General features: G+C 25.3%; 2 protein-coding genes across 2 annotated transcripts; both read right to left on the reverse strand.

Annotated features, from left to right (window-relative positions):
- Positions 1–23: 23 nt before the first annotated feature.
- On the reverse strand, positions 24–6,409 carry LOC113557934. The gene is made up of 3 exons (XM_026963471.2): positions 6,141–6,409; positions 5,963–6,059; positions 24–261 (listed from the first exon to the last, which is right to left on the reverse strand). The coding sequence occupies exons 2-3, from the start codon at positions 6,027–6,029 to the stop codon at positions 152–154; spliced, it is 177 nt and encodes a 58-aa protein (XP_026819272.2). The 5' UTR covers positions 6,030–6,059; positions 6,141–6,409; the 3' UTR covers positions 24–151.
- Positions 6,410–7,475: 1,066 nt separating this feature from the next.
- On the reverse strand, positions 7,476–10,709 carry LOC113555873. The gene is made up of 5 exons (XM_026960461.1): positions 10,680–10,709; positions 10,179–10,261; positions 10,007–10,089; positions 8,579–8,920; positions 7,476–8,228 (listed from the first exon to the last, which is right to left on the reverse strand). The coding sequence occupies exons 3-5, from the start codon at positions 10,059–10,061 to the stop codon at positions 8,020–8,022; spliced, it is 606 nt and encodes a 201-aa protein (XP_026816262.1). The 5' UTR covers positions 10,062–10,089; positions 10,179–10,261; positions 10,680–10,709; the 3' UTR covers positions 7,476–8,019.
- Positions 10,710–11,708: the final 999 nt, after the last annotated feature.

Below are 11,708 nucleotides of genomic sequence, written 5' to 3' on the forward strand. Positions count from 1 at the left end.
GGTTCAATAGTCTTTTTCTTTTATTAAAATAAATAGATAACAATGGTAATTAATATTCTTACAAATAATTAAACACATAAATGTACAAATAATTTTATTTATATATAATATTATCTTGAAATTATAAATACCATTTCTTCATGTTGAATCGTTACTTGAGATGATTGTTGTTACCAGTAATATCACCAAGATAAGTAAAAAGATTTTTTGTTTTATAATTTCGTTTACGATTAGTGAAATAATGTGATACTACATTGTCATCTAAAAAAAATTTAAAATATAATTAATAATTATCAACAAATATTTATAAATTATAAGTAATGTGTTAAAAATCACATGTAATAAGTATGTATTTTATAAATATAATAATACCTCATTGAAATAAATTTTTGTTTTGAAAATATTGTTTTAATAGTTATATATTGTGAATACTTTTTTGATTGGAGAAATACACCAATGGTTTTATAGTTATATTCATTGGTAAGTATGTAATATATATATATATTTCAATCAAAAGAATTAATAGTAATAATGAAAATGTATTTATTTTATAGTCTCCTAAAAATTTTTTTAATACTTATGTTATAAATTTATAATTTAATAATTGCTTTCAAATTTTAAAGAATAGAACTATTTATTATTTAATCTAAATTCATAGCACTTAAAATAAAATACTGAGAGGTTGTCTCTCATCTATCCACTGCCTTACTAACAAAGTTAATATCATATCAAATTTAATGTCCAGAAAAATCCATTTTACTGGTTTGTTTTTAATATTTAAGTGAAATGACCTAATAAAACATTTTAATGTAACAATATTATCCGTAAATCAGAATCTCAAAAATATTTTGAAGTTATGAAGTATGATTCTACTTAGCATAAAATTTGCTATACTATTTGTTAGTATGATAGTCAACACACGGTGATACAACTTTTCAATATTTTATGTTAAGAGTTGAGAATTTAATTAACTAAAATCTTTCTTCCATACAGTTTTCTATTGTTTTTTTTGATTTGAAAGTAATAATTTTATTATACCGTAAGTGCTAACATATAAGAATGGCACAATAAATGTGAGTACGATGTCCTCTTAATTTTATTATTTATTTATTTGCACAAGCATAATCAAAAACTAATCTATAGATTAACTTAATAACGGTAAATATTTAAGTTTGGTAACTGTAGTTAATGTACATAAAATATTTATAAGCTCAAATAAAAAAATGTCATTAAGTTGTATATTGTATATAAACAATCGTGTACATTTGTAATACAAATATTTATACAATTTTAATACAGAAATTTTCTTTAATATCTAACATATTTATTTTTAAATATTATATCATAGGTGACCAAGTTAACAATTAGTAAACAAGTTAAATACATACTTAAAATTATAATAATATATTTTAAGCGAGAAAATATGAATATTTATTGTCAATGATATACAGTAAATATATCATAATATTTAACTTTTTTTTTTAATTATCCATGAAAAGTGTCAATAAACAAAAATACTTATTGAAAGTTGTGATTTATAAAAAATTGAATAAGGTTTTAACACACTTACATTAATAATAATTATCTAAAATATCTAGAAAAATAATAGTAATTTTATACTGGAAATTTTAAAATTTAGCTTGTGATTTACTGGTACAAATATGATACTATAGTAGTTACCAACATATTTAAATAATTGAAATTGAAATAGTGTTTCTATGATTTTTTATAGGTTCTCATTCTCTTATATCACCAATTGCTTGGTGTTTGTCAAATATTGAACATCAAATATGTCTGCATAGATCAAACCAATCAATAATAGTTGGTTTGAATTTGTAACCTGATGAATTTGTATTCTTGTTTCTCTTCAGATGCAAATTTTTTTTATGATTTTTAAAATTTTTAACAGAAATAATACGATTTAATTTACCGACCCTTATTGTAAATACAAACTATTCTTTTCTCTTTCTCTAATTTTAAATCAAACATTTAAACACTAAGTATTATAATTACGAACAACATGAGTAAAATTGGAATAGGTAGTTTATTTTTATTATTATTAGTGTACGACAGTATTGTTGCTATACCTTTGTAGACCTGGAACGGAAATAAAACTTTTGAATTTTTAGCGGCCCACTGAGTCTTGCCTAGTAGTTCACTAACTCAATCCGGTCCTGTTCGGTGGTGTAGTAGGTAGATTAATTCAGACTAATTGGGGCTCTAGGTTATCTGTTTTAATAAGAGTCTAGATTAAACAAAACAACCAAAATATGTGTATTAAAGATTTAAAAATATGTATTTTATTTATAAGGTGGTATAAGATACATATATAGTATTAGGCGACTAAAGTAAAATGTTAATGACAATATTTAAATAGTATTTAATCGCGATAATAACATGTAGAAAATTCGTGGAATTTGTTATAACTTGTATTTTAGAATAAAATAAACATGAAAACCACCTTAATTAGTTACCCAGATTAAGCGACGTCCGAATTAATGAGGTTCTACTGTACCACATTGTTTACAATCATACATTTCAAGTTATTTTTGCAAAAGTTTCTAATCATAAAATATTTGTAACGATCATTTGATACCTAAAATTCCAATGCTAGCATTTTTAATCAGTACTATACTTTTGACATAAGCACACTTAATGTAAAACACGATACTGCAGTTAGATATATTAAGGTGTTGCAGTTGTCATTTAGACTAATTAACATTATAAAAGATTGGCACTAATACATTGTAAATTGTGCGCTCACTAAACTAGTAATAAAATTACAATAGATCATGGTGAGTAATATACTTTACCAATGACTAATAATTCAACTTCAAAAAAATAGTTATAGCTATAAATAGCTTATTTAGAATTTAAAAAAGTTTTTAACTTACCAACATTAGTGATTGGTAATGTATTATAATTGGCTGATAATGATAATATAAACATAAAGGGCACTATCCATAAACACACTATGAAGTATGAAAAAACTTAAAAATGTAATTTTATATTATACATAAATGTTTAACCAGATAATAATAATATTTGATATGGTTAATAATATATGTCGCGGTCAAATCCGAAGCTGGTTCGGAGTATAATTAACCCGTATTAGATAGGCACATATTCGAATTTATTACCTTTAAAAAATTATAATTAAAAAACTAAAAATCTTATTTAAGTTATAATTACACAATTGTATTATTTGTATTCAGCGGAAATTTATCTTTAAGAATAAATTACGAAAATAATATTAATATTCTGTATTTACGTAATAAATTTTATTTTTAAATTAAATATTTTAATTATTTATAGACAAGAAATGTATTACACCTTTTGGTTAATTTCTAGTGGTAGATTCATATTTACGATACCTATTGATTACACGAAATTGAGGACATATTGATAAAAAAAGTTGCACTAAAAGTTTTCAATATTTTGACGTTCTTTTCTTCATATTTTGAAATTATATTAAATTACATTTCACATAAAAATAGTTAAAAATGAGTTGAAATTATTATGCCCCTGGTTGTTCAACTGGCAATTCTAAAAAAAAAAAAAAATATAATAAGTTAAATAACATTCGAAATAAAAGTATATCTTTTATTTAAAGCACTAAAAGCAAGTAATTTCATTATCAATACAAATAGGTACCTAAAATAAAATTCATTATTATTTTTTATCCTATTAATATTGAATTCTTAATTTTGTTGTGATTGAAATGTTACGTATCAATTTAGTGTTAATAACTATATGTTATAGCTTAGAATTTTACTAAAAGAAACCCATAATAATAACCCAGCAAACACACATAATCTATTATAGGTATACTAAACGTCTATCAGTCTATGCAGACGTCTACATTTTCTACAGTCTATATACACACTTTAATGAGATGGTATGTATTATATAACAATTTTTTAATACAATGTCAGCTAGACGTTATGAAAAATACTTGGTGTAAATAATTTTAAATGTCTATTAGTAGATGATTTTTAGACATTTTATAATAGATTTGTAGATAGACAATTATGAACATCTATTATTGGTTAACAATTTTTAACTGTAAACCTAACCAGTAACCTACCTACAAGTGATTTCTGAATAACAACAATTTGAAAGAACGATTTAAAAGAATATTTTATACACGGTTAAAGACAAAAAGTGGATCAATCAATCTGTCAATAAGTGAAATGCCACGAATAATATAATAGATAATAGGTATAATTATCTTTAATAATTGTGGATATATTAGCCAAGCGCAATATGATAACGTCGTAGCAGGCCATTATTTGTCCATTATTTTAGTGATTATGTTGCGCTTGCACGTACGTGTTATGTAAGTAAAGTTAACTATATACTTAGGTATCATGAAGAGTGAAAACTATATATATATTTCTAGTCTTCATGATAGGTATTTAACTTTTATCTACAGTGATTGTGGCTCGTCTGAAAAACCCTCGGAAAAACCCTATGGGCTATGGCATAGTCGTGAAAAAATAACCCAATCTGATAAGCATTACCGTTCGGCATTCTTCATTTGACCGTTGTACCTGTACCTATATACACTAGCAGACAGCACTTATTATTATTTTATATTTATTTCATTGCAGACAGGATTTCAACAGTCAACGTATTTTGTCATTGGTAAGTACGATAATTAGTTAAATTAAAATGCCTAAAAAATCTTACAAATTAGTCAACAAATTAAATAGAAGTCAACGATTTCGTAGGTTTCGCTCATAGTTCATATTTTGTAAATAATTCCAACATTAGTAGTAGTAGTAGTAACAGTAATAGTAACATAACCTATACTAATTTGACTGATACTAGTCAGGTCACTAGTAGTTTAATTTCAATAACTTCAAATTCAATAGACCAATGTGATGAATTTGTGAATATATTAACAATTTATATCAGGATTTAGATTAAGCTATCACATCTTACAAACACTTCAAAAACTTGAAATATAAATAAATTTAAAATTTAAAAGTAAAAGAAATCTTAATACTCTTATAAAAATGAAATAAAATATATGTTTAATTTAAAAAAAATCATTAACTTAAAAGAATAAAATCATTGTAGTAAACAATACCTACATCATTGCTTGGTAATAAAAGTAAAGTTCTTTTTAAGTGATTAATGGTATACTACATTAAATAGTAAAATAACTAAAATTACTAAAATCACATTTCAATTCTGGTATTGTGTATTTGTGTAATATTATTTTAGTAATTTATTCTTTAAGATGAATTTCCGCTGAATACGATGGTGTAAATATAATTTAAATACAATTTTTAGTTTTTTAATTATAATCTTAAAAGGTAATAAAGTTGAATATGTCCCTATCTAATACGGGTTAATTATAATCCGAGCCAGCCTCGGATTTGCCCGCCACGCAGACTGGTAGAGAAATTAGTATGTGATGTTTTAGTGTTTACGGAACGTTTTTTGGTAGTTTGGCCTCCTTACTCTAGCCTTCATTGTTTCAAACACGTACATGTGTAAGATGTAGACAACACATGCACGTATTACATCCTCTTAAGCGAAGTCCGGATTAATGAGGTTCTACTGTATCACATTGTTTACAATCATACATTTCAAGTTATTTTTGCAAAAGTTTCTAATCGTAAAATATTTGTAACGATCGTTTGATACCTAAAATTCCAATGCTAGCATTTTTAATCAGTACTATACTTTTGACATAAACACATTTAATGTAAGACACGATACTGCAGTTGGATATATTAAGATGTTGCAGTTGTCATTCAGACCAATTGACATTATAAAAGATTGGTACTATCACATTGTAAATTGTGTGCTCACTAAACGAGTAATAAAATTAGATAATACCATAGATCATGGTGAGTAATACACTTTACCAATGACTAATTATTCAATTTAAAAAAATAGTTATAGCTATAAATAGCTTATTTAGAATTAAAAAAAGTTTTCAACTTACCAACATTAGTGATTGGTAATGTATTATCATTGGCGGATAATGATAATATAAACATAAAGGGCACCATCCATAAACACACTGTGAAGTATGAAAAAACCTAAAAATGTAATTTTATATTATACATAAATGCTTAACCAGACAATAATAATATTTGATATATTAAAAAATGTGTATGTACTTCTGATAATGTTGTGTAACATTGTCGGAAAAATTTGAAAGTTAGTACTTGATTTCCAATTAACAGAATAATTGACAAAATAAATGACAGTGATGTTAAGTTGAAGTTTGGAAAGTCAATGAGCAAACAGTAGTATACTATATGGCTCAGAAGACCCAAAGCAATTAGCGTTAAAGGTATATTGTCAAATAAATACAATCCTATATGACATATTATCACAACCTGTAACAACGTGTAATAATTTAATTAGTAAAATAAAATAGTTTTCAGGTTATATAGTATGTAAATTAATTGGAAAGTCAGTAACTGTAATTAGAAATATTATGCGGGTATTGTAATGCAGTATTTTTCAATGTAATACATGACTAATAGCCTCTCTTTTACAATGGTCTAAAATAAAACTAAAAAAAAAATCTCTTAGTTTTTTTATTTTTTTAAAAACAACGAAAAAAATTTTAAAATGGCCATTTTGTTGACTTTTGTATTTGCAATATAAATCAAAACACGATTTTGAAATCAGTTGAATTTTGAATGAACGATAAACTTCTGTTTCAAAAAATACAGCATAATAATATTGTAAAGTTGTGTGATTTTTAAACTTTGATAACTAATTTACTAATTCAATAGACTATAAAGAACATATAATTTGTTGATTTTCGTATTTATTTTGATATTTCTTCAAAATGTTCACCATTAACTGCTATGCACAAAGCAATTTTAAAGGCCAACGAACTTTGTAATGAATGCAACTTGTCATTGAAATATTCCACACATTTCTAATTCTTGCATAGATACTGATGGATACACAATATTTATCTGTGTGTTCTTCAACAAATTCAGCCAAATAATAAACTCCAGCACCTGGAATATAGAAAAAACAAGTTGATGCAATAGATTATATTATTATGTTAACTTCTATATTTTTGTAGATTTAAAAAATCAAAACCATAGATAATTAAAATTTGCATTTAAAACACAGATTTCTATAAAATGTAGTACAATTCTTTGATTTAAAACAGACCTAATGTCTGGATGAAGCACAGATTAAAATCTGTGATGGACATAATAATAACAATAACAAAAATAAAGATAACACATGGATTTAAAACTATTCTTAGCATAATGATGTAAACACAATAGTTTCAGAACTCTAGTCTTCAATCAGTCAGTTATTTGTCAGTCACAAATAACTACGAGTATGTTGATTTAAATTTCAAAATATTAAATTATTTATAAAATTATGAAAAGTTATTTTAATTTTGTATTTATTTTATGAATTATCAAAACAATAAATTTGATTTGAAATAATAATAGAGGATATGTTGGTTGGTCCAACATTTTTCCTTGTTTCACTGACAAAAAAATTAGCATCACTTGAGGTTCAGTTTGCAATCACTATAGTACTAGATATGTCTATACACCACTTACATTAATACACAAGTACTGCTGTACCAGATAAATATTTAAATATAATATATATGCTGAGTTGCATGAAAACGAACTTTAAATTTTTTTAATTAATAGTTTTATCAAACTGTTAAACATTTTTACGGACGCGTTGTGTAGAAGTTTGAGCATATTAGAGAAAAAGTAATAACTTCTTATGAACTAAATACATAGATCCTATACTATTAAATAGCAATTATATTTTTCATTAGCTGAAAGATTCAAATTTTATATTAGCTACATAATTTGTGTACAGATGATGATGATTTATTTCCTGAACAACCACTTGTAGAAGAATTACAGAAAATGTAACTATTAACATACGCCCAAGAACTACAATCTTGTGAAAAAGGATTCAAAAAACGAAAATTGTTATGTATTTTGTAAATTTTAATTATTAGGAACATATTAATAAATGTTGTAAAAGAAAAATCTATTTGTTATTAAAGATTTTTTTAAGAATATTCATTTTTTGTTCGTGACATTTTTGACGTTTCAGTTTTCTCTTTAGTCTGTCTTCTTCTTTTTCTTTGTTCAAGGTAATCATCAGATCATTTAGAGAAGTCTTAACCTTCTTTGTAACTTGTGGCTCATCTTGTGGGACATCTTTGGTTATTCTTTTCAGTCCAGAACTAGATGTTCCTAAAAAAGTAAAATGTAATGTGTTGAAAATGAAAATGGCAAGTAGTAAATAATACAATTTTTATTTATATTAAGTTCAATTAAAATTATTATCGATAAAAATTATTTGCTGTAATAAACAACTAACAAATCCAATACTAGGGTTCTAATATTAGATTTTAATTAAGTTGTTGTACTAGATGTTCAAAAATATTAAAAATAACTCTCTTGGTAATATCCATACCAAACAATTTACCAAAATTTTAATAGTAAAATAAATTACTTTAATAGGTTAGGTTAGGTTGTACAAGCTGATATACTGTCTTCATTTATAATTGTTTTTCATAATGTTTTGCTAAAATAATACTAACCTACAGAAACTGATGGTTCAATAGAATCATCCAATGCTGTTATTTGACTAAACTCTTCATGAACGCTACTCAAATTGGGAGATGGTCCAGTAGTATTTTTTTTTTTCATCAACGATATGTTTCTTCTTAAAACTGTTTTATATCTGTTTTCAATTTGAGTTTCTGTAAATGAACAACCTAATTCCTTTATCATATCTTGTCGAACTTTTGTCCACATCGTCTTTTTGTTTTGGAATTTTTTCATTGGACCTATTTGTTTTGAATAATTATGGAAACAATTTAACATAAAAGATGTATTTTCATCTGTCCAAACTGTAGTATTTGTGGGACTTGTATTGTCAACTGTTAACACAATATTAGTGTATTAAAATCACACATAAAAATCTGCTACTTAAGTATTAAAATGTAAAATTAAGAAAGTATAAATGTTAAAGTAAAAAAAAAGAAATGATTTTTGAATTTAAATAACAACATACAAAACTGTAATGTAATTGTATCTCTATTTAAATATAATTCTGAAGCATCTTAGTTGATTGGAAGGTATTAAGAAAGTAATCCAGACACGATTCAAGTTAAATTTGTAAACTAATTTCAATAACAATGTCCAAATAATACTAAAGCTATATTGTGAATGTTGACACCCAAGATTGTAATGTCATTTCACCATTTGTACTTCCTTTTTAATAGTATAAGTATAAATATCTAATCTACAGTTTGTTAATATTTTTCACTAAAATCTACATAGTGATAACTAGGGCTAGGATTTCTTTGTATGTTATTTTGCTTAAGTCCAAATTTATCAGATATGTCCGCGATTTGGCTTATTCTTGATTATAGTAAAATTATAGTTTTTTTTTTTTTATTTATTGTATTTTGAAAATAACGCATATAATTGTATACATATAAATTTTTGAGAATCTTGTTTATTATAAATGGTATTTATTTAATGAATGTCTATAATTATTGGTTAATTTGTCGAATTATTGTAAATATACTACCTATCTAAAGTAAAATGGACTTAATATAAAGAATAAGGGATTTAAAACATTTCTAAAAGTGTGTAACTTTATAAACGGTGAATATAAAACGAAAGAAAATGATGTTATTATCACTTTAAATCCGCGACAAATCACGTCTCATTTCAGAATGATCCAACAACGTTGTGTGATGTGGAAAGAAGTTTCAGCCATTATAAATCTTTGATTTAATCGCTGGTCATTCACATTTGAAAATTTAAAAAAACTTTATTTAATGATAGCCTGTAATAATATTTACTAATGTTTAAAAAAAAAATTGTTTTTGCATATTTTTATAAATAAAATGCATATTTTACAATTTTTTACACCATAAAAATCCTAACCCTAGTGATTACTTTGGACGAATAACCACTAAATAAAAATATATATAAATTATGCATATTTCAGTAACCTGACAATGAAACCGCATTTTGTGAAAGCCACTTTTCATTTTTTGTTTTACTCATAACATCACTTTCTGCGATTTCTTCAGACCTATTAAGTATTATGTTTACAAGCAAGCACATATTGGAATCAACATATTTAAAGTAATTTATATTATTAAAACTATAAATCAATATTACCTTTGAATATTTATAAATTTCGCACAGTGGCATGTATGACTTGTAGTGTTGGCATACACATTAAAACATTTATTTCCAAAAACCTGCAGCATAAATAAAAATAGTATTGATAATGAAATCAAGAGGACGTTGCATCCACATGTGTTGTCTCCGTTTTACACACTTACGACAAGTAAATTTTCGTTCACCAATTTCAATAGTGTGCTTTTTAGTTTTGATAATTTAGAGTGAATTGACCTATTATCAAACTTTTAAGAACATTATCTGTGTTCTCTCGTTGGTTTTTAACAATATTTTAATTTTTAAGTGAGTTATGAGTAAGAAAAATATAAATATTTGAAAATGCTCATAATTCATTAAAAATTAAAATATTATAAAAAACCAAGGAGAGAACACACATTATGGTCTTACCTATAAGTTTGATAATAGGCCAATTCACTCTTATATCAAAACTAAAAGAACACTATTGAAACTGGTGAACGAAAATTTACTATGTCGTACGTGTGTAAGGCGGAGACAACACTTGCGGTTGCGACGTCCTCTTAAAGACCAACTTGATAAGTAGGTACTCACATTTTAGCGTTCGGAATGTTCAGATAGAAACAGACATTTAGAATTTTTAAACTTCTACGACTAGTATGGGGAATTAATTATTTAAGACAAAATAACAATTATTATCTAAATGATAAAGGTTCTGTGATAACTTAACCTACTTTTGCTTGGTACAAATTTTTAGGTTAAATATGATTTGCAATGGTTTAAAATTACGAGTTATTTATTTCTCCATGATTAAATATTATGTCTTCACATTTTTTCGTATTCGATTTAATGAACGAGTATAGTGCATCGTGCAATTATGCCGTCTGGTAACCAGAAAAGTAATTGTACCAGTTCAATTTCATTGCAAACTTTTATTATCAAATCGCAAACGCTATAAGCCTCCTATCATGTCAACAGTTGTTTGAATAGTTACAATATTATTAATTATAATATGTTTATGAGTACAATCATAGACCTTATTTCTGATTTTCTCAAACAACTTCTATTGGACCAGTACATTTGTTTTATAATGCATGCCATATGGCCTATATAGTGAAACTAGTTCGTAATACCTTAGGTGACAAATAAGTTATAATTAATTACAAAGTAGAAGCATTTAAATAGGAATACATAGAAAAATAGAAGGTCTTAAAGCTGCTACTAAGTTAATTCAAAAGCATATATACTTCTATAGTTCTATTATAAAAAAATAAACTTATGGTATGTAACTCAAGTAGGTTCCTATTAAGTAACCGTGTGACTCGTGTGAGTGAGGCACTTTTAATTTGTCAGACAGTTGATGAAGAATCTGATAAGTCTTAGGTTACTACTGAATTTTGTTTAAGAATAAACAATGCATTTGACATTTTAAATTGCCGTACATTTTTAATCAAGCACTTAGTATGAATACTTTTGATAAGTATGAACATTTTATAAATTAATTTGAAACTTACATTTTTGGTTTACAATTTACAGATGGTTGTACAGTTG

This window comes from Rhopalosiphum maidis, chromosome 3 (genome assembly GCF_003676215.2).
Source record: "Rhopalosiphum maidis isolate BTI-1 chromosome 3, ASM367621v3, whole genome shotgun sequence".
NCBI classification, from domain to species: domain Eukaryota; kingdom Metazoa; phylum Arthropoda; class Insecta; order Hemiptera; family Aphididae; genus Rhopalosiphum; species Rhopalosiphum maidis.